This window comes from Somniosus microcephalus, chromosome 33 (genome assembly GCF_052327205.1).
Source record: "Somniosus microcephalus isolate GS21.2 chromosome 33, FLI_Smic_1.0, whole genome shotgun sequence".
Lineage (NCBI taxonomy): Eukaryota > Metazoa > Chordata > Chondrichthyes > Squaliformes > Somniosidae > Somniosus > Somniosus microcephalus.
In genome coordinates, this window is record NC_141019.1 from 20,545,847 (window position 1) to 20,570,143 (window position 24,297).

The following is a 24,297-nucleotide window of genomic DNA, read 5'->3' on the forward strand; positions in this document are numbered from 1 at the left end:
GATTTTATTACCCAATCTTTATTGGTCATTTGTTCCCCATGCCATGCACCGCGCCAGCCAATATGGCTACAAAAATGGCCAGGTTCCCAAACTCCATCATGGGACTCTGTAAAAGTGGCGACCAAGTGATGTAAAAGTGGCGACCAAGTAATGGCCAAGAGGGTACATCCTGCGATCCTGGGTTCCCAGTGGGGAGCCAAGCTCACAGGGAGCACTGGATCGGAGAATCGGGGCTACAACATTGTCGCTCCATCTCCAGCTTACACCGTCTTCCTCGCTGGGAGCCCAGGATTGTAGCGTTTACCCGAGGGACAAGTCCTCTTCCTCAGCAACCAGTGGTCTAAAGGTCACATATTACCTGAACACAAAACAGGGAGATTTTCCCCTAGATGATTTTCTCAGGTGGTGATCCTGGCACACACCGGGATATTGCGCCACCCAAAGTGGAAAATCTCTACCTAAATATCTTGGAAACTGTTGGGTGAAATCTCAATTCATATTTTTTCTGGGAGGAAAAAAGGCATTGTTGAAAATGAAGCACCTTAGCAATGCGAGGGCCATCGAGCTGCTTATTATGGTCTGTTTTATATCAAAGTGCGACAGAAAGGTCCTGGGTTTGGTCCTCAATCTATGCTGGTATGTGTCAGCTGTGGCTCAGTTGGTAGCACCAGAGCCTCCGAGTCAGAAGGTTGTGGGGTTCAAGTTCCACTCCAGAAACTTGAGCACAAAATCCAGGCCAACACTCTAGTGCAGTGCTGAGGGAATGCTGCACTGTCGGAGGTGCCGTCTTTTGGATGAGACGTTAAACCAAGGCCTCGTCTGCTCTCTCAGGTGGACGCAAAAGATCCCATGACACTATTTCGAAGAAGAGCAGGGGAGTTCTCCCCGGTGTCCCGACCAATATTTATCCCTCAACCAACATCACTAAAACAGATGATTTGGTCATTATCACATTGCTGTTTGTGGGAGCTTGCTGTGTGCAAATTGGCTGCTGCGTTTCCTGCATTACAACAGTGACTACACTTCGAACAGTACTGCATTGGTTGTAAAGCTCTTTGGGATGTCCGGTGGTCGTGAAAGGCGCTATAGAAATGCAAGTCTTCCTTTGTTTTTTTCCTCGAGTTAACTGATCTCAGTTAAAAGGTGTTAAAAAAAAAATGAATGCCCGCCACCATTTATTATTTATTCGTTTATGGGATCAGGGAGACACTGGCAAGGCCAGCATTTATTGCTCATCCCTAATTGCCCTCGAGAAGGTGGTGGTGAGCCGCCTTCTTGAACCGCTGCAGTCCGTGTGGCGAAGGTGCTCCCACAGTGCTGTTAGGGAGGGAGTTCCAGGATTTTGACCCAGCGACGATGAAGGAACGGCCAATATATTTCCAAGTCAGGATGGTGTGTGACGTGGAGGGGAACTTGGAGGTGGTGGTGTTCCCATGCGCCTGCTGCCCTTGTCCTTCCAGGTGGAAGAGGTCGCGGGTTTGGGAGGTGCTGCCGAAGAAGCTTTGGCGAGTTGCTGCAGTGCATCTTGTAGATGGTGCACACTGCATTAATAGCTTCAATGCCCCCAGAGTGGGGTGTGGGGAAAAAATAAGCCAGGGTTCTGATAGAGAAGTTAAGGAGAAACTGTTTCCGCTGATCGGAGGGTCAGTAACCAAAGGACAAAAAGCCAGAGGGGAGATGAGGAGAATGTTTTTTTACACAGCGAGTTATGATGATCGGGAACGTGCTGCCTGAAGGGGCGGTGGAAGCAGATTCAATAGTAACTTTCAAAAGGGAATTGGATAAATACTTGAAAAGAGAAAAAAAAAATCAGCAGGGCTGCGGTGGAAGAGCAGGGAAGTGGGATTAATTGGCGAGCTCTTTCAACGAGCCAGCACAGGCACCATGGGCCGAATGGCCTCCTCCTGTGCTGCAAGATGCTAGGACCCCTGCTGGAGCGCTTGGGCGGGCGGCTGCTGGGCGTGAACACCCAGTTCTGACGAAGGGTCATCGACCAGAAACGTTAACTCTGTTTCTCTCTCCACAGATGCTGCCTGACCTGAGTATTTCCAGCATTTTCTGGTTTTTATTTCAGATTTCCAGCATCCGCAGTATTTTGCTTTTGTATTAGTGTTTAATTCACTGCCACTTCTCTTCTAAGAATGCCCACCTTGAAGTTCTGCTCTTCTCTCCGACGGAATTTCCGTTTGTCTCTTTTACTTTGTTCATCTTCATTGCTCCTCCCCCCTTTCCCTACCCCACACTCGCTTAAAATCTGTTCCATCTCGAACTTTTTCCAGTTCTGACGAAGGGTCATCGACCTGAACAGTTAACTCGGTTTCTCTCTCCACAGATGCTGAGTATTTCCAGCATTTTCTGTTTTTTATTTCGGATTTTTGCTTGTGTGCCGGGCGCGAGTGCAGTCCTCAGTCGATTCGCCCGCCCAAATTCTCAGCTAGGCCTGGCGCATGACAAAAAAGGAACTGGGTGGGCGTGACACCAGAGAGCGGCTGGCATCTGGAGAACCCTGTCCCAGCACCTTCCCCAAGAGGGTGGGAGAATGTCAAACCGGTAGGACTGTGCAATGTTAGAAACATAAAAAGTCGAGACTTGAGCAAACTTATATAAAAAAAAACAGAATTTCGACGACAAAACACACACACACAAATCACACAAGTCTTCTTAAGTGAAACAACTTGTAAGCTTTTATTGCGGGGGGGGATGGGGAATTCGGAGGAATTACTTACACAGGAGCAATTAGCTTTCAGCAGGAAATACTTCTTTAAACGACCCGCTGGTAATTGCCGTGGCCTGCAATTGTATGCATTCCGAGGCCAGAATCTACCCACCACCCCCTCACTGAACACCCCAGCAAAGTCACTGCAACTTTCCTCCCTTGAAGACGTAAACTCATTTACACGGCTCACTTTCCCTTCGACGCAAACTGGGTTTTGCAAAAGCAGCAGTATTGACTCGGGTGTCGACCGAGCCCACTGAAGCCCAGACGTGCAAGAATCACTGCAGGAGGGTGTCTTACACCAGCGTGACCTCGGTGCAAATGCACTATGACTGCAGCCCTTAGTCGCCGACAATCTGGGTCACATAGATTCAGCGGTTTCCTATTTCCTCTCACTCGCATTCTCATCTTTGCGCTTTACTGACTGTCTTGTTCCAAACTCGACTGCCCACATCCTGTCCCACACACAGTCCTGCTCGCTCCATCACCCCTCTCCTAACTCCATTGGCTCCCTAGCCACCACCCCTCCCTCCCATCAAATGCACTGAAATCAAGATCCTTGTCTTCATTGACAAATTGCCCCCACCCAATGGTCTTGCCTACCTCCAAAACCTCCTCCAGCTGTACATCCCAGACTGTACCCTTCAGTTCTCCTGACTCTGAACTTCTGTAAACCCAATCGTTCCAGTCAGGAGCATTCAGCCATCTCGGCCCTACTCTCAAACTCCCTCCCAAAACCCTTGCCTCAAAACCTATCTTTTCAACCATACTTTTGGCCACATGTCCTAACCTCTCCTCCCATTACCATCTCCTTTGCCTTGCACCATCATCCCTTTTTGTCTCTTAATCTCTCCTGCCTTCCACCCTATCAGAAACCTTCCCTTCCCTCCCCCCTTTCCCGGCCCCTGCACTTGCTTAAAAACCTGTTCCATCTCCAGCTTTTTCCAGTTCTGACGAAGGGTCACAGATCTGAACCGTTAACTCTGTTTCTCTCTCCACAGATGCTGCCTGACCCGCTGAGTATTTCCAGCGTTTTCTGTTTTTATTTCAGATTTCCAGCATCTGCAGTATTTTGCTTTTGTCCTAATCTCTCCTGTTGCTACTCAACATCCATTTCTCCTGTGAAGCGCCTTGCGACATTTACATTGTTAAAGGTGCTGTATGGACTTTGTAGCAAGTGTTGTTGATGCCTCCACGAACAATCGGTTTCACCAAATACAATACTTTCAAGATTTACAGTAAGCCCACTTTTAAATATGGTGAAAATCAACACAAACGTGTACTCATTAGGTCAATCAAACATTTTACCTCAGTTCTGGTGTGCGGTTGGAGAGGTCATGATGTTGTGGCCTCTCGTCAACGTGCAAACTAGAATCTATTTTGGATGGTATTGAATAGCAGCAATCCCTTAACCTGGACAGAGAAGGTGCGACGGATGGATGGAGGAGCTTTTGCTCGTGTCCTGTCCAGGAGTGCCAGAGAGGTGACGGAGCAGCCTCTCCACATTTGGGAGCAGTGCTCGACCTTAGAAATCGAGTTAGGCCGGGAATTTTCCCCCAAGCTCTTCTGTTCATTAATGAATAGACATTCTTATTATGAACACAGCTAGCTTTTGCTAGACACTTTTATTGAGCCCATGTGGACTAGGTACAGTATCTGTAGAGGCTTCCATCTTGACTGCTGCCTTGTGGGTAGCCTAGTGCCTCATGGGTAATGTAGTCTTATACATACAGCTATATACAGCTCTACGGCTCCACCTAGTGTCCACTATAGAATGACATGTTATTGATCATTACACAAGCTGCTTCCACTTTGTAGCTTGGGCCCATAATCGGGGATTCCGCCACAGTCACTGTTGTAATGTAGGGAAAGCGGCAGCCAATTTGCACACAGGAAGGTCCCACATACAGCATTGTAATAATGACCAAATAACCTGTTTTAGTGATGTTGGTTGAGGATAAATGTTGACCCAGGACACCGGGGAGAACTCCCCTGCGCTTCTTCAAAATATGGGATTTTTTACGCCCACCGGGGTGGTTTAACCGCTCATTCGAAAGACGGCACCTGCGACAGTGCAGCACTCCCTCAGTACTGCACGGGAGTGTCAGCTTAGATTTTTTGTACTCAAGTCCTGGCGTGGCACTGGAACCCACAACCTTCTGACTCAGAGGCAAGCATGCTACCAACTGGTTAGGCCTCAGCTGGAGTATGGTGTACAATTCTGGGCACCATACTTTAGGAAGGATGTCAATGCCCCGCAGAGGGTACAGAGGAGGTTTACCAGAATGGTACCAGGGATGAGGGACTTCAGTGATGTGGAGAGACTGGAGAAGCTGGGGTTGTTCTCCTTAGAGCAGAGAAGGTTAAAGGGAAACCTAATAGAGGTGTTCAAAATTATGAGGGGTTTTGTTAGAACAAGTAGGGAGAAACTGTTCCTCTGGCAAGATTTAAAATAATTGGCAAAGGAACTAGAGGGGAAATGAGGAAGAAACTTCTTCACACAGAGGGTTGTTATGATCTGGAACACACTGCCAGTGGTGGAATCAGATTCCATAGGAACTTTCAAAAGGCAATTGGACATGTGCTTGAAGAGGACTAATTTGCAGGACTATGAGAAAAAGCTGGAGTGTGGGACTAATTGGATCGCTCTTTCAAAAGAGCCGGCACAGGCACGATGGGCCAAGTGGCCTCCTGCTGTGCTGTAAGATTCTAACTGAGCCAAAGCACAGGATGGAGGAGTGGGTGAAGAGGGAAGAGTGGCGTTTGAACAAGGAACTCCGTCAGAATCAAGACCATCCACCAGGCTCAAGACCCACATTCTGGCAGTCAGCTGCACTGTTTCTCCTCTGTCGGACAGTGAGCAACAGGACAGACAACCAGTGTGAGACAGGCCACAGCCCAGTGTGGCTTGATCCAAAGGGTGGAGTGGGGACAAATTCTTTTTTTAAATAAAGAGGCCAAGAGCCTCTTAAATGAGCAATGCCCAAAAAAATAGTAATGGTTTTCCTTTCGCCAGTCTGATTAAACAATGTAGCCTGGGAACTTTGCCCCTTAATCAAACTGAAGCATTCACATTGAACAAGAGGTTCCACAACCATCGCCCCGATGGGTGAATCAAAGATTAGCAGCAGAAGAGAAGCGAAAGGGAAAGCAAAAGAGAGAGGGGAAAAATGAGTGTCGTGTGCGACTCAAGTGGGGGTTTTTTTTTTTGTTTTTTAGGAAAAAATTGCATACGGTCATGACCGACTGGGACAACCCGACCACCCTCTCAGGGAAAAGGTCACTGAGGGGGCAGTAATGAGAAATATCTTAAGGAAGGAGGTGGAAACTACACAGGCATATTATTGAAGGTCAAGCAGATTAAAAATATTCCCCAGCCCGTGCAGCTGTTGCCTGCATTGTACTTCTCCCAAAAGCGGGGAGGTTATCTCTAAGTCCAAACAATGGCCCTGCTCTATGTTGGCTGGGGGTTATTTTATATACTGGCATCATAGGGGGCGATTTTCAACAACATAAGGGGCTGACCATTTCTCACCTGAAAAATGGGTGGCCGGCAATTGAACAATCGATGGATGGGGAGGGGGCAAGAGAGCACCTCAGCCACACCACAGGCCCATAGCCTGCCTGATGCCATCTTCAGGCAGGCCTGTAAATGGGTGGGGCAGCACGAACTCCTGAAACAGGCAGGATGCTCTTTAACTGTGCAAATCGGAGGTCCCCCCGCCGGTTCTAGGACCCCCAATTGCAACTTTCAAGTAGAACGTTCCTGGCACCCTGCCTTTTTGTACCAGGCATTGAGAGGTCTAAACACCGCACCTTAAAGTGACCGCTCAAAAAACTGCTCAGGAAGCTACTCAATTTTTTTTATTTTTTTTTATAAATTGGTGGGTCCAGGAGCAGTGGGAATGCTTGAATATTTTTTTTTCTTTCAATTTAAGCTGTGGAAAGGCACACAGGCTTCTTTCCAACGATCCAAAATTCAGTACATGGGGAAACTTGGTAGACACAGCCTGTATCCGCCCTTTACAAGGCCAGAGATGCAACCAGGGGGCTGGAGGAGAACTTTCTACACTGGGAATTCCCGGATCCCCGGCCTCAAGTGAGACCTGGTGTATGTTTGGAGACCAGTATGCCCAATGAGGCGTACTAGCCCACCGAAGGGTACAAGTGGACCCCACTTGGGGAGGGGTTTAGGCCAGGGAAGCCACTTGGACCCTTGAAGATGAGGAAAATTTTTTAATGGGTAGTGTTGGCCAAAGAGGGTGGCATACAGACAGAACCGGGCTCGACCAGATAGGTCATTCCCTGTGGACACTTTAGGTAGCTCAGAATGAGATTTGAAATTTGCACATTAAATATGCAGAAGATCACAGTGATCGCAAGCAAGAGCAGATTAAGGGCCTGCAGATTTATTCTCAGGGTTAGACAGGACTAAGGAGCAGATGAATATGTACAACTTCTGATGATGTCCCTTTAAGAAGTAGCTAATTACAGTGCTGCCCTATCATGTTAAAGTTTGGCCTGTCACGGCAACATTCACTGTACAGGAAACCGATTGGCTCACAATTTACACACTGCTCAGGTATGTTAAAGGCCAAGCAAAATTGGACCTGCATTTGCAGGCCAAAGACAATCGGTTATTTCAGGCAGGCTCAAATAATATTTCAAGAACAAACGACATTTCCCCAAACGTCCCGACTTCAAGCATTTTAAAGAGACGGAATTACAGTACTGGCAAGGCCGGCATTTATTGCCCATCCCTAAGTGCCCTCAAGAAGGTGGTGGCAGTTAAGAGTTGACCACATTGCTATGGGACTGGAGTCACATATAGGCCAGACTGGGTAAGGACGGCAGATTTCCTTCCCTAAAGGACATTAGTGAGCCAGGTGCGTTTTTACGACAATCCCGGTAGTTTCATGGTCACCATTACAGATACCAGTCTTTTTATTCCAGATTTATTTAATGAACTGAACTTAAATTCCCCAGCTGGTGGGATCTGAACTGGCATCTTTGGATTATAAGTCCAGGCCTCTGGATTACTAGTCCAGTAACATTACCACGATGCTACCGTACCCCATCCTTACATGTGATGTAACGGAAGGCAGCAGCTCCCAGTGATGTGGGAGACACTGGGGATTAAACCGCAACTTTTTCCCCCCCATAAAACAGGCCGCAATTTCATTAGCAACAGGAAGCATTATTCCATTCTGCAACAGTGTGCGGTGGGCAAATGGAGACATGGATCTAGGGATACACTTCCGACCGGCTTAATGCGCTCATATTAAATCACTCGGCACTTTACCACAGGAGTTAACCCATTTATACACATGATGATCACCTGCGTTTAAAAAAAAAGCACAGCGAGAGACTCATCAAAAACTCATCAGCATCTGTATGGGACGGTAACTACACCCTTCTGAGTCTCTCTACCGAGTTAGCCGCTCTTGCTGAAGTTGCCAGTGGGGACACTACAATCAGAATTAGCACCCCCTGGGCTAGGGAGGGCCAAACAAATGTGTCAGTCATGGTCCTTGTTCTCGATAATTATCCAGTGACATTTCCCCCCCACCCCCCACCACAAACATTGCCTGAAGTCCACACTGGTGGGCATGGTGAGCGCTCAGGATTGGGCCTGGATGGATGGAACCTCTTTGCAAGTGGCCTGCCAACACGCAAGTTGGAATGCACAGCCTGAAAAGGTGATGGAAGCAGATTCAATTGTAACCTTCAAAAAGGGAACTGGATAAATACTTGAAAAGGAAACATTTGCAGGGCTACGGGGAAAGAACAGGGGAGTGGGACTAGTTGGAGAGCTCTTTCAAAGAGCCGGCACAGACACGATGGGCCAAATAGCCTCCCTTGGTGCTGTATGATTCGAAGTGCACTGGTGCACACAATGAAGAACGGGTACCAGAAGGCAGAGCAGCACCCATGGGACCGCACCCCAACGTGGCTCAGTGCCTTCAGGAGAGGGGGCGGGACAGAGAAACTTGGGGAAAGATAAAGAGAGCTTCACTTCACGAAGAGCGGACCTGTACAACTGGTACCCTTGCTCTCCGCTTCTCTCCTCCTCCATTCGGAGTCAGGCGGAGAACCGATTGCTTAGACGGTCAATTAGGCCACAACCACTTTTGCACAGGGATGGTGCAGGGTTAAGGCGTCGCGCCTTGGGACGTTGTGCCACGTTAAAGGGCGCTATACAAATGCAAGTTGTTGTTGCTGTTCCGCACAAGATGGGGAACTTGAATGAAGAAAGAGGTGCTGCAGCGACCATATAAAGGCATCTGGTAAATCTCAACTGACAGGCATCCAGGATTCGAGCCAGTGGATTTGGTCACATTTCACAAAGGCCCCACAAATCAGATGATGAAACATGACCAAATTCGCTGTGTAGCATCTTGGATGCCTGCCAGTTGAAATGAAAAAGATTTCCCGCCCCCCCCTCATCAAAAAGGATAAGGAATGGGATTTCAAACTGTACAACGGTTTTACAAAATATTTCATCTGTATCAACTTTCTTCTAAATGTGATCTGCCAGCGCATTTTCCCACACAAAACAAGAGCATGAATCATTCTGGTTAACAACACTACTTAGTCAAAAAAAAAAGTACGTGAAACTTCCAAAAAAAAGGGGAAAAGCCTCAGTTATGTCATTGGCAAAATATAGAACTTAACGCGATGTCAGCTCACATGCCTGTGGATTAATTCGCATCCAAGTTACTCATTTTCTCAACATGGCATTCCTAGGCCACACACAACGAGTTGCTGTCCTCAATCTGCCGCACAAACAACTCTGCAAAGCAAGCTCCAACAGGCAGGGTTCCTGCTGTATCCATTCTGGAAGTTGCAATAGCTTGATAGAAACATAGAAGATAGGAGCAGGAGTAGGCCATTCGGCCCCTCGAGCCTGCTCCCCATTCAATGAGATCATGGCTGATCATCCAAATTCAGTACCCTGTCCCTGCCTTCTCCCCATATCCCTTGATCCCTTTAGCCTTAAGAAATATATCCAACTCCTTCTTGAATATATTTAATGAATTGGCCTCTACTGCCTTGTGTGGTAGAGAATTCCACAGGTTCACCACTCTCTGGGTGAAGAAATTCCTCCTCATCTCTGTCCTAAATGGCTTACCCCTTATCCTTAGACTGTGACCCCTGGTTCTGGACTCCCCGACCATCGGGAACATCCTTCCTGCATCTATGATAGTATGGTTGCTGAAGAGGAGACAACCAGCCTGTGTGGTACTGGGTCACAGAGACCAGGATCGGCCCAGGTTTGATGCCCCGCCTGTGCTCGAGTTATCTGATCTCAGCCGAGGTTAGGTGGGACAATTGGCCTCAGGCGTGTCCGACGGGAGAGAGGGGGGGGGGAAATCAGCTCAGGTTCCCGGATGACCCATCCAGTGATGTGCGCTGCAAAGTGGGCATTAAGTGAGGGCAGGATCAGACTCGGATGCGATGCCTCGTGTGGTCGAATAGCCAGCCAACACTCGCCATCTAGGCTCACGTGAAGAATGGCCATTTGGGCAAAGTATTGCAGGGTGGATGGAGCCTACACTACTGTAATCCCACCCCATCCCCCACACACCTCACCCTCCCTCACAAGTCACACGAGAAGGGGAGAAAATTGTGTGCGGGGGGTGGGGGGGGGGGCGGGGGGAGATGGGAAACTTGCTAGATCAAGGGACACAGGCATGAATAACTTCTTGTAGGCTGCACAATCCAACCCAACATGATAGAGAGCAACCCCCGCCAGTAAGTCCCATTTACTTGTCATAGACTCCGGCATCACTGTGCGCTGAACCCTGTCTTCTTTCCAATTTTTAAGCTTCATTTTTCACTTAAAACTTAACAATTACACATGTATCCCTCTAGTGAGTAGGAAACATCAGTGCTGGATTCTCAAGCAAGGATTACACAGGATACACGTCACAGAAACAGGCCATTCGGCCTAACCAGTCCATGCCGGCGTTTAGGTTCCACGCGACACCCACCTCGTCTCCTCCAACCCGGACTGACATTAAAAGGGAGGAGGGCAATATCTCACATTGTGGACAATCTCTGTGCTTTTTCAAAGCTGCGGGGGGTGGGGGGGAATTCCCCAGTTACTCACCAAAAACCACCATGCCGTTTTCTTGTAAATGGTACATTTGTCTGCTGTGTTTTATGTGACTGGGGGATGGAGGAGATGGGGTCCAATTGCTAAGTCTGCTTTTGTTTTTCCTTTCTGCTCCACAATCTAGAAGGTTTACAGAGCGAGCAGAACACACAAACCGTTAGGTTCCCCGCGTGTGAGCAGTGCTGGATAGGGCAGGCAATGGTTAAATTACATTCTGTGGTTATTATAGGAGTGCGCCAGCATTCAGATGCCAGGAGGCTTTTCACAATGCACCGTGTCCATTGTAAGCTTTATTCAAGTTTGCGTAAACTTGGCTTGTATCCCCTCGAGTTTGGAAGATTGAGGGGTGATCCGATTGAGGTGTTTAAAATATTAAAAGGATTCGATGGGGTCGAGAGAGAGAAACTATTTCCTCTGATGGGGTAATCAAGTTCGAGGGGACATAATAACCTTAAAATTAGAGCTAGGTCATTTAGGAATGAAATCAGGAAGCACTTTTTCCACACAAAGGGTCGTGGAAGTTCGGATTCTCGCCCCCCAAAAGGCTGTGGATGCATGGGGAGTGCGGGGGGGGGGGGGGAAATTGGAACTTTCAAGACTGAGATTGATAGATCTTTGTTGGGTAAGGATGTCAAGAGATATAGAAACATAGAAGATAGGAGCAGGAGTAGGCCATTCGGCCCCTCGAGCCTGCTCCGCCATTCAATGCGATCATGGCTGATCATCCAAACTCAGTACCCTGTCCCTGCTTTCTCCCCATATCCTTGATCCCTTTAGCCTTAAGAAACATATCCAACTCCTTCTTGAATATATTTAATATATTGGCCTCCACCGCCCTCTGTGGTAGAGAATTCCACAGGTTCACCACTCTCTGGGTGAAGAAATTCCTCCTCATCCCTGTCCTAAATGGCTTACCCCTTATCCTTAGACTGTGACCCCTGGTTCTGGACTCCCCCGCCATCGGGAACATCCTCCCTGCATCTAGTCTGTCCAGTCCTGCCAGTATTTTATAAGTTTCAATGCGATCCCCTCTCAATCTTCTAAACTCCAGCGAGTATAAGCCCAATCGACCCAATCTCTCCTCGTACGTCATTCCTGCCATCCCAGGTATTAGCCTGGTAAATCTTCGCTGCACTCCCTCCATGGCAAGAACATCCTTCCTCAGATAAGGCGACCAGAACTGCACACAATACTCAAGATGTGGTCTCACCAAGGCCCTGTACAACTGCAGCAAGACATCCTTGTTCCTGTACTCGAACCCTCTTGCTACGAAGGCCAACATACCATTTGCCTTCTTTACCGCCTGCTGCACCTGCATGCTTACCTTCAGCGACTGGTGCACAAGGACACCCAGGTCTCGTTGCACTTCCCCTTCTCCCAATCTATTGCCATTCAAACAATATGGAGCAAAGGCGGGTAAATGGAGCCGAGATACAATCGGCCATGATCGAATCGAATGTCGGAGCAGGCTCGAGGGGCTGAATGGCCTCCTCCTGCTCCAGTATTCAAATACTGCAAGCGCAGCCCGCGCTGGCTTAATTACAGGATAAATCTCCCAAGGTGCTTCACAGGAGCGTTACCAAACAAAATTTGACACCGAGCCACATAAGGAGATATTAAGACGAGTGACCAAAAGCTTGGTCAAAGAGGTAGGTTTTAAATAATGTCTTAAAAGATAGAGAGGCAGAGAGACTTGGGGAGGGAATTCCAGAGCTTAGGGCCTTGGCAACTGAAGGCACGGCCGCCAATGGTGGAGCGATGAAAATCGGGGATGTGCAAGAGGCCAGAATTGGAGGAGCGCAGAGATCTCAGAGGGTTGTAGGGCTGGAGAAGGTTACAGAGATAGGGAGGGGCAAGATCAGATGTTTTCATAGAATTCGATAGAATGCACAGCACAGAAACAGGCCATTCGGCCCAACTGGTCTGTGCCGGTGTTTATGCTTCACACGAGCCTCCTCCCACCCCTACTTAATCTCACCCCATCAGCATATCCTTTTATTCCTTTCTCCCTCGTGTTTATCTAGCTTCCCCTTAAATCCATCTATACTATTCGCCTTAGCCACTCCTTGCGGTAGCGAGTTCCACATTCTAACCACTCTGTGGGTAAAGAAGTTTCTCCTGAATCTTCTATTGGATTTATCAGTGACTATCTTATGTTTATACCCCTAGTTTTCAACTCCCGCACAAGCGGAAACATATTCTCCGTGTTTACCCTATCAAACCCTTTCATAATCTTAAAGACCTTTCAAACAGGATGAGGTTAACGCTCCTTTGGAAATCATCAGAATCGGAGTGATAATTACTAAACACAAAAGGTTCCACAACTTGATTAGGGCTTAATTTGTCCTGTTACAGAACCCAGAGAGCGTCATACACCAAAAACAACCCAGCATGCCCACGTTCTATAAAAGGAACCCAGCATCCAATACCAGAAGTTAACCCACGGCAGTGTGTCAAGAGTCTAGCAAAGTGGTTAAGCTATTAAGCTGGCGAGGCAGAATCTGAGGGCACACGTACAGTTTCACACTGGTTTAGTGCATGATGACAGGAAGTCACTGATGAACAGCCTGTTACTTAAATGATAAGCCATTGTCTACACATGACAACACAGTCTGCGGCAAAGCGTGGGTTTCTCTTAGCTCTTTCATGGGTAGGTAGGCTGAAGAGTTGAAGAAAAGCAAAATAGTTCAGCTGTCGACGTTCTGACCCCTGCTATCAGGGAGTGTGTGGAACGCTGTCAGTGAGCGGCTTTCCCAGAGCATGCTTGCAGATAGGGGTGGAATTGCACACTCCCTCCTCCTCCCCACATCACCCCTTCCTTCCCTGAAGCCACTGACTTGTGCTGGGAGACGAGGCGCGGTCTCCTGCTTCGCGCTCCAGGATCATGCCGGAGGTGCCCAAGCGGAAAATCTCCCCTTTGGGTTCACGATCACCACCTGCTTTCCAGTGACGTGCCAAGTAGCCATTCGGCATGGGTGTGCCTAAAAAGAACTTCCTTCTCTACAGCGCCTTGCACGATCTCAGGACGTCCCAAACAGTTTTGCAGCCAATGAAGTTATTTTTTTGAAGTGTAGTCACTGTTGTACTGTAGGAAATGCAGCAGCCAATTTGTGCACAGAAAGCTCCCACAAACAGCAATGAGAGAATAACCAGATAATTCTGTTTTTAGTGAGGTTTGTTGAAGGCTAAATATTGGCCCAGGACACCGGGGAGAACTCCCATTGCTCTTCTTCGAAATAGTGCCTTGGGATCTTTTACATCCACCTCAGAGAGCAGACGGGGGCCTCGGTTTAACGTCTCATCCGAAAGATGGCACCTCCGACAGTGCGGCCGAGCTTGAATTAATTGGGCCTCACTTCAAATGAACTGACTTCATTGGGAAAGAAAATTGGGCAGAGTGTAAAACGGGCTGCCAATTCACACTGGGAGTGTCAGACTTGATTTTGTGCTCAAGTCTCTGGAGCGGGACTTGCACCCACAACCTTCTGACTCAGAGGCGAGCGTGCTGCCCACTGAGCCACAGCTCACACCCTGGACTGGGAGCGTCAGCAGGAGATTCGACTGGAGGGCAGGGGTCGGGGGGGGGGGGGGGGGATGGTTGCTGTAGTGTATGTGCCTTTAAGGGGAGAACTACTTTTTACAACTCCTGTATACTGTAATACCGGCAGTGACCACACCTGTATATAACCCTGAGTAGGGATCTGTACTGTTTAGTTTTAGAGCAACCCTCATCCAGTAAACCCCTGTTGATTGTTCCTCTGCAGTCTCTGTCGATTATTTGAAGGACACACTACCTAAAGATTCACGGATTCAACAGTTGCGAGGGCAGGGGTCGGGGGGGGGGGGACGGTTGCGAGGGCAGGGGTCGGGGGGATGGTTGCGAGGGGAGGGGACGGTTGCGAGGGCAGGGGTCGGGGGGGAATGGTTGCGAGGGCAGGGGTCGGGGGGATGGTTGCGAGGGGAGGGGACGGTTGCGAGGGCAGGGGTCGGGGGGGAATGGTTGCGAGGGCAGGGGTCGGGGGGGAATGGTTGCGAGGGCAGGGGTCGGGGGGGGACGGTTGCGAGGGCAGGGGTCGGGGGGGGACGGTTGCGAGGGCAGGGGTCGGGGGGGGGGGGAACGGTTGCGAGGGCAGGGGTCGGGGGGGACGGTTGCGAGGGCAGGGGTCGGGGGGGGGACGGTTGCGAGGGCAGGGGTCGGGGGGATGGTTGCGAGGGGAGGGGACGGTTGCGAGGTCAGGGGTCGGGGGGGAATGGTTGCGAGGGCAGGGGTCGGGGGGGAATGGTTGCGAGGGCAGGGGTCGGGGGGGGGGACGGTTGCGAGGGCAGGGGTCGGGGGGGGACGGTTGCGAGGGCAGGGGTCGGGGGGGGGACGGTTGCGAGGGCAGGGGTCGGGGGGGGGGGAGACGGTTGCGAGGGCAGGGGTCGGGGGGGACGGTTGCGAGGGCAGGGGTCGGGGGGGGGGACGGTTGCGAGGGCAGGGGTCGGGGGGGGGGACGGTTGCGAGGGCAGGGGTCGGGGGGGGGGACGGTTGCGAGGGCAGAGGTCGGGGGGGACGGTTGCGAGGGCAGGGGTCGGGGGGGGACGGTTGCGAGGGCAGGGGTCGGGGGGGGACGGTTGCGAGGGCAGGGGTCGGGGGGGGGGGTTGCGAGGGCAGGGGTCGGGGGGGGACGGTTGCGAGGGCAGGGGTCGGGGGGGGACGGTTGCGAGGGCAGGGGTCGGGGGGGGGGGACGGTTGCGAGGGCAGGGGTCGGGGGGGACGGTTGCGAGGGCAGGGGTCGGGGGGGGGACACGGGGGGGGAAGGTTGCGAGGGCAGGGGTCGGGGGGAGGGGGGGGAACGGTTGCGAGGGCAGGGGTCGGGGGGGGGGGGGACGGTTGCGAGGGCAGGGGTCGGGGGGGGGGGAACGGTTGCGAGGGCAGGGGTCGGCGGGGGGGGGGGGGACGGTTGCGAGGGCAGGGGTCGGGGGGGGGGGAACGGTTGCGAGGGCAGGGGTCGGGGGGGGGGGGACGGTTGCGAGGGCAGGGGTCGGGGGGGGGGAACGGTTGCGAGGGCGGGGGGGGGGGGGACGGTTGCGAGGGCAGGGGTCGGGGGGGGGGGGGGGGGGGGGAACACAACCAAGCCTGATTTTCCTCATTCAACGGCCACCAGGGGTCACTGGAGTAGGAAAGCGGGTTGAGATTTTCTCCTCCGTAGCCCTGGGGCACTGAGGCTAATCGTACCAGCCTTCGAAGCACCCTAGCTGAGATCAACTAAAGTCAGCACAGGCCAGAGTTTAAACCTTCTGTACTCATTTCAAGCACAGCTGCGATGTAGTGACCGAGGACTTCGCCCTCCCTCCATTACTCGGTTGTGCAATTACTTTCACTGAATGGTAACCTAATCCCAATAAGGGGATTAAGCTTGTCAGAAGCAGCCTTATTACTGCTCAGGTAAAGAGCACCACATACTGAGAGGGAGTTTCCATGTGTGTGCAGTGTCAAGACAGAAATGGATACAACAGCCTGCAGTTGGTGGCAGAGAGAGCATAACACACACACACACACACCATGGAAAGAGGCCATTCAGCCCAACCAGTTCATGTTCAGCCCAACCAATCAGTTTTGAAGAAGGGTTCGACCCGAAACGTCAACTCAAATTTCTGTCCACGGATGTTGCCTGACCTGCTGAGTTTTTCCAGCATTTTCTGTTGTTATTTCAGTTCATGTCATTGTTTACCCTCCACGTGAGCAAGTAGTCCTAATCACATTGACCCGATTGCCACATCCCTTCATCCACCTATTAAATCTAATCTTGAATGTGGACATAGTCGCTGGCTCAACCACCAACCCTGGAAGTGAATCCACAGCCTCACAACACTCTCTGTGCCAAGAAGTTTCTCCTGCCCTCTGTTCTAAATCTCTCACATTTAACCTTGTATCTAGTTCTCCTTACTTTGGACCCCCTCAACAGCCGGAAACAGCCCGCTTCTACCGCTCCTGCCCCATCCTTTCATCACTTTAAAACACTATTATGTATCCATAGAGCCAAGCGCGTTTCGGGAATATTGGGATCAACTCCCCCCTTCAACTCAATGCACCATGCGTAGCTGATGAGAATCCTTCAGTGACTTCGGGAAGTACAGCACATGAGGGAGAAAGGAATAGAAGGATATGTTGATGGGGTGAGATGAAGTAGGGTGGGAGGAAGCTCGTGTGGAGCATAAACACCGGCATAGACCAGTTGGGCCGAATGGCCTGTTTCTGTGCTGTATATTAACATACTGCATTGTTAACTCAGATTATTTGATATAGGTTGGGTGGAAGGATCTGCTCTGGAGTTGGAAGACCCAAGAAGGGTTAAATTCAGAAGAGCATACACTTGATAAACTTCTACCGTTACACAGTGTCTGTATTTCTGCACTGGTTGCTCTGGGGCCTGACCACATGATCTCACACAAAAAAAAAATCATCCACTTTTACACAGGAAACAAATGTGTATTACTGCCCCAGGAATAGGAATTTAGGAACAGGAGGCGGCCATTCAGCTCCTTGAGCCTGCTCCACCATTCAATTAGATCATGGCTGATCAAATCTTCACTCCATCTACTCGCCTTGGTTCCATATCCCTTAATACTCTGGCCCAACAGAAATCGATCAATCTCAGTCTTAAAATTTTCAATTGACCCCCCCAGCCTCAACAGCTTTTTGGGGGAGAGAGTTCCAGATTTCCACCACCCTTTGTGTGAAGAAGTGCTTCCTGACATCACCCCTGAACGGCCTGGCTCTAATTTTAAGGTTATGCCCCCTTGTTCTGGACTCCCCCCACCAGAGGAAATAGTTTCTCTCGATCTATCCTATCAACTCCTTTAATCATCTTAAATACCTCATTTAGAGCACCCCTTAATCTTCTATACTCAAGGGAAAACAAGCCTAAAATTGTATTCTTCATGCTAAGAGTGTTCCCTTCCCCAGTGCTTGCATCCCTCACCAAGACAAGCATAAAAAAATCAAACAAGAAACACCCTAGCCATCTCCCATAGGAAACACAGTGCTTGTGGTCAGAACTACTTTCGGACACGTGACGACTCTTTAGCCAAGCATACTTAGTGAACGTAGAGCTATGAAATCGAGGTACAAACCAATCACCATACGGTCAGTCTTGCCAAGTGTTGACGTGGGTCATGCCAACCAGCTTCGGCAGTTTAAAACGCTCCCGAAACAAAAAGGAGCCTCAATAGTCAACTTAGCCAAAGTTTGCACTCTTGATTTTCTCCCAAGGATTGGAAACTCATTTTCCCAAAAGGAGGCAAGCTGCACAGAAACAGTCGAATTTACTTCCAAGAATGTGAGAAATTCCACTGGCTTATTCAAATAAACTTGGGATACCGTACCAATTCTCTGCTGTGGTTGAGGGGAATGTACAGTAAGGTACACTCGGGTCGTTTCTGAATCCAGCAGAGACAGGACAAAGCCATGGATACAGTTAAACACGTCAAATACGAACATTGCTTCTGTGTTCAAGCAGGCTGCTTTTCAGGGTGCTCCCTCAGCCTGTTCATGAGTAGCCCCTCTCTTGAACACTTCCAGATATGCGACACATTGTTCTGTCCCTATGAAACCACATATCTGGTCGCGCACCCCTACAATAAGCCACACATGTTGCATGTCCCTTTCAGGGAGTCCCCACACTGCATCAATCAGACAACACAGTTTCCGATAGACCACCATCTAGTGAACCTTGCATTGAAATTTGGCTAGTACCCCCCAGTGGCTTAAACAAAACTTGCATTTCTATAGCGCCTGTCACAATGTCCCAAAGAACTTTACAGCCAATGAAGTACTTTTTGAAGTGTCGTCACTGTTCTAGTGTGGGAAACGCAGCAGCCAATTTGCACAGAGCAAGCTCCCACAAACAACAATGTGATAATGACCAGATAATCTGTTTTAGTGATGGCGGTTGCCCGATAAATATTGTCCAGGACACCGGGGAGAACTCCCCTGCTCCTCTTCGAAATAGTGCCAAGGGATCTTTTACGTCCACCTGTGATGACAGACGGGGTCTCAGTTTAACGTCTCATCCGAGAGACAGCACCTCCGACAGTGCAGCACTCCCTCAGCACTGCACTGGGAGTGTCAGCCCGGATTTTGTGTGGAAGTCTATGGAATGGAACTTGAACCCACAACCTTCTGACTCAGCAGCGAAAGTGCTACCCACTGAGCCACAGCTGACACTTAGTTGGTAGATGCCCTGCCCAGTGAGCTCCCAGGTTCGACCCTCTTTGATAGCTGATCACAACTGTGGTGGTACCAGTGGCCCTGAGCTGGGAAGGAAAAGAAAGCCAGAGCTACCACGTCGTACTGTTCCACCATTGCCGGCCGTGCCTTCAGTTGTCTAGGCCCCAAGCTCTGGAATTCCCTCCCTAAACCTCTCTACCTCTCTCCTCCTTTAAGATGCTCCTTAAAACCTACCTCTTTGACCAAGCATTTGGTCACCTGCCCTAATATCTCATTCTGTGGCTCGGTGTCACATTTTGTTTGAGAACGCTCCTGTGAAGCGCCTTGGGACATTTTACCAGGTGACAGGCTCTATATAAATGCAAGTTGTTGTTGTTTGAGACAAAACAAATGTTGCACACGGGCGTCGATCCAGCACGAAACCATTAATGCCACACACAGAGTAAAGCAGAATCATTGAAAGTATATAACAAAGCAGCTGGACCGGACTAAGAATTGGATCCCATTCTTGGCTCCCACTCAATACAAGAAATCAAACCTGGTCAAAGTACAGAGAGTATTAAATGGCTCCAAAACAATCACACAGATTTCGTAATTATCAAGTTTTCACAACTCCACACTGTAGGTGTCAGTTCTTAGATCCTTCCCTTGTGCTAGGTTCTGCTCAGTGTCTCTCATGCCAGACAAAGCCCCTTTGGAAACTCCTAGTTTGAGAGTAATGCAGGGCTCTAATAGATGACTAATGCTTCTTCGTATTCAAGCCTTTGTAACAGATGCCCCGAGGCTCCCCCGATGGATAAGTGGCTAAGTGCACCAGCTGGTGTGGTGCCAGGGCGATCCGACGTGCCACCCCCCAATTTGTGCCGAGTTAACTGATCATAGTCGTGTTGCAACAATTTTCCTCGGTGTCCCTGGGCTGGGGGGATGGGGGGGGGAGAAAGCGGGGAAATCAGCCAAGGTTTCCACTCCCCTTATCGCTACGTAGTGACGTGCTGGAAAGTGCCCGTGTGTGGACGTCGTGCGAGGGCAGGACTGGGTTCGGCCGTGATGCCCCTCATGGCAGATTGCCCCTTAATGTGCACTGTTAAGGTTCACACGTGAAGAATGACCACCCTGGCGAGATATTGGAGGGCTGCTGTACCCATGGAACTGTATTCGCAGCAAGGGTCAGCGTCTTCGGAGGAGAAAACGGTCAACAACAACTTGCGTTGATATAGCACCTTTAACATAGTAAAATGTCCCAGGGCACTTCACAGGAGCATCATCAGGCAAAAACCGACACCGAGCCAAAGGAGGAGATATTAGGACAGGGGACAAAGAGATAGGTTTTAAGGCGCATCTTGAGAGAGGCGGAGAGGTTTAGGGAGGGAATTCCAGAGGTTAGGGCCTGGAGGGCTGAAGGCTTGGCCGCCAATCATAGAATGGTTACAGCACAGAAGAAGGCCATTCGGCCCGTCGAACCCGTGCCGTCTCTCTGCAAGAGCACTTCAGCTAGTCCCACTCCCCCGCCCTTTCCCCGTAGTCCTGCAAGTTTTTTATCCTCAGTTACTTATCCAATTCCCTTTTGAAAGCTGTGATTGAATCTGCCTCCACCGCCCCCTCAGGCAGTGCATTCCAGATCCTAACCACTCGCTGAGTGAAAAAGATTTCCTCATGTCGCCTTTGGTTCTTTTGCCAATCACCTTAAATCTGTGTCCTCTGGTTCTTGACCCTTCCGCCAATGGGAACAGTTTCTCTCTATCTACTATGTCTAGACCCCTCATAATTTTGAACACCTCTATCAAATCTCCTCTCAATCTTCTCTGCTCTAAGGAGAACAACCCCAGCTTCTCTAGTCTACCCATGTAACTGAAGTCCCTCATCCCTGGAATCATTCTCGTAAATCTTTTCTGCATCCTCTCGAAGGCCTTCACATCCTTCCGAAAGTGCGGTGCCCAGAATTGGACACAATACTCCAGTTGAGGCCGAACCAGTGTTTTATGGAGTCAGGAATGCGCAAGAGGCCAGAATTGGAGACGCGTAGAGATCTGGGAGGGTTGTGGGGCTGGAGGAAGTTGCAGAGATAGGGAGGGGCGAGGCCATGGAGGGTTATCAAGAGGAGGAGGAAGAGAATATTAAATTTGAGGCGTTGCTGGACCGGGAGCAACTGTAGCACGAGGGGTGATGGGTGAATGGGGCTTGGTAGGAGTTTGGATACGGGCAGTAGCAAACCACGAACCATCTCCAACCCAGCGAAGGCTATAAACAAAATTAACAGTGAATGCTTGTGCGACCCAAAACAAAACTTCCGAGGTGGTAATGGTGCGACTCGCACTTCACCCTCCCTCACCTTCAAGACCCCACAGAACATCCGCATTACAGACACTGAGCCACAAGATTTCTCAATAGCTTACCACAACAATAAAAAGAACCAGAATCTTATGAATGAGAACAGGTTATTCGACACATCAGCATGTCCTGCCGAGTGGACTGATACCACTCATCTCCCATCTGTTATTGTACTCAAGACTGCCCCAGCACAAACCCTCCCCCCTAACTATTTGGTTACAGAGTGGAGATTTTATCCCAATGCAGAAATACATCCAGATTTCTTTTTGAAAGACTCTGCGGACTCAGCACTTCGTACACCAGGGGCCAATTCATTCCGCAAGGTAGCAGCTCTTGTGCCAGACTTTCTCCGAACTTGGGGCTCCTTAAAATTTGGAAACGTGAAAGAAAGACTTGCATTTCTATAGCGCCTCTCACGACCACTGGATGTCTCAACGTGCTTCACAGCCAATTAAGTACTTTTGGAGTGTAGTCACTGTTGTAATGTGGGAAACATGGCAGCCAATTTGTGCACAGCAAGCTCCCACAAACAGCAATGTGATAATGACCAGATAATCTGTTTTTGTTATGTTGGTTGAGGGATAAATATTGTCCAGGACACCAGGGATAACTCCCCTGATCTTCTTCAAAATAGTACCATGGGATCTTTTACATCCACCTGAGAGAGGAGACGGGGCCTCGGTTTAACGTCTCATCCGAAAGACGGCACCTCCGACAATGCAGCACTCCCTTAGTACTGCACTGGAGCGTCAGCCTAACTTTATGTGCTCCTGTTTCCTGGATTGGGACTTGAACCCACAACCTTCTGACTCAGGCGAGGGTGCTGCCCACTGAGCCATAGCCGACACACAAACCCAACACAGCTCTTTTAGTCTGTCCTCACAGCACCTTTTATAAAGCAAATTAAACTGGCTTTTGAAACCCAGATCTGCTTTCAAATCAACCTGACCGCCAGCACAAAGCTCTTTCCCCCAGGCCCCGTATTAAACTGTGCCTCTGCTCTCAAATCGAGAGGGAGGGGTGGGGGGTGGTGAAGAGACTGGGAACCAAAGTCAAACAGATAGCAGATAGTCTGCACATTTCTAGTTTCCTCTCAAACATCTGTTTTCTGTGACTGCAACTGAACTGTCAGCCGTTTGAACTGAGAATTCAGCTTCCAAGTGCCAGAGCTAAGAGGCAAATCTCTCTCACACGCACACTCTTACAGCACAGAACAAATTGAAATACTCCAGGGTGACGGCATAGTTTGTCTGCGTTGCTTTCCAGTGGGTTTTTAAAGCCCATCTGCATCACGTCTAGTAAAAAGGGATCCTGTCCCTTTAATTAGCTAGAAAATGGTGACCGTTACTGGGGTCTGGTGGGGAGAGAGGAGGAGGGGGGACTATTTAATACTCCAACGAAGCTGAGGAAACGAGCGGATCGCACAGAAATAAAGCGTCCGAAATAACCCGAAGATCTACTGGCATACTTGGAATTAAAGCTTTTGTAACTGATTTGGAATCTCATTAAAAAGTAAAAGCGAAAAAGTTTCACTTACCAAGACGATGGCAAACCTCTCCTCCAGCTCGCATTGTTGGGGTATTGGTAATCTCAGCGGCATGGTTTGAACACTCAAATTCATCTGCCCATCCAGACTTCCAGTGTTTCCCATTTCATCTGGAGCGATACAAGAAATTGAAATTCCCCTTTTTGGGAAGGGGGGGGGGGGGGGGGGGGAGGGAAATCCCAATAATTGACCTCCCGCAGTGTCCGTCTGGTCCTCGTTCCAAAACTTTTCAAAAACTTTTTAAAAACTTGTCAAGAAATACTTCCCCCCCCCCACCCCTAAAGTGTTTTTTTTGGTGTTACCCTCCCCTTTGTCCTCAGAGGGGAATAAGTTTCCAACAGTTGGAAGCTATCCTACAGGAATCATTTCAGCTGCTTTCTGTCTGGATGTCCTTGCTGGGCTTGTAGTAAGGACTCTCTGGCTCCATTCATTGTTCAGTGTCAGTTTCTCCCCTGTAACTGAAAGCCCGAGCGCGCGCCCATTCACGAACTCAGGAGGCAGCTCTTCCTCCCATTGGTCCGACCGACTGTCAATCACCCCTGTGACAAAGAGAGGGACGGGCCGCAGAGACTGTGGGGAGATTGCAGTTCCGCTGATTGTGTAGAGGATGTTCACGAATGCCTTATTGGCATTTGGAGGACTGGAGCATTGGAGGGGTTCCCTATACTAAAAAAACTGCTTCAATGTGGAGTGTCTGCCTACAGCAGGAACAATGTATTTCATTCATGGACCTTTCACATTTTCTTGTCTCATAGAAACATAGAAGATAGGAGCAGGAGTAGGCCATTCGGCCCCTCGAGCCTGTTCCGCCATTTAATGAGATCATGGCTGATCATCCAAATTCAGTACCCTGTCCCTGCTTTCTCCCCATATCCCTTGATCCCTTTACCCTTAAGAAATATATCCAACTCCTTCTTGAATATATTTAATGAATTGGCCTCTACTGCCTTGTGTGGTAGAGAATTCCACAGGTTCACCACTCTCTGGGTGAAGAAATTCCTCCTCATCTCTGTCCTAAATGGCCTACCCCTTATCTTTAGACTGTGACCCCTGGTTCTGGACTCCCCGACCATCGGGAACATCCTTCCTGCATCTAGTCTGTCTAGTCCTGTTAGAATTTTATAAGTTTCAATGAGATCCCCTCTCATTCTTCTAAACTCCAGCGAGTACAAGCCCAATCGACCCAATCTCTCCTCATACGTCATTCCTGCCATCCCAGGTATCAGCCTGGTGAATCTTCGCTGAACTCCCTCCATGGCAAGAACATCCTTCCTCAGATAAGGTGACCAAAACTGCACACAATACTCAAGGTGTGGTCTCACCAAGGCCCTGTACAACTGCAGCAAGACATCTTTGCTCCTGTACTCGAACCCGCT

The 24,297-nt window shown here is 49.7% G+C and overlaps 1 protein-coding gene across 5 annotated transcripts in view; it reads right to left on the bottom strand.

Moving 5' to 3' along the window:
• The window catches only part of LOC147096992 (formin-like protein 3), a 190,603-nt gene extending 167,215 nt beyond the window's left edge, over positions 1–23,388 (bottom strand). For all 5 annotated transcript variants that reach the window (XR_015074454.1, XM_085972707.1, XM_085972706.1 and 2 more), the window contains exon 1: positions 22,913–23,388. Coding sequence is in view for 4 of the 5 variants with exons in the window: in XM_085972707.1 (XP_085828833.1) it covers positions 22,913–23,026 (114 nt within the window). In the remaining variant the exon portion in view is untranslated. The remainder of the gene's footprint in view (positions 1–22,912) is intronic.
• Between the last annotated feature and the right edge of the window lie 909 nt (positions 23,389–24,297).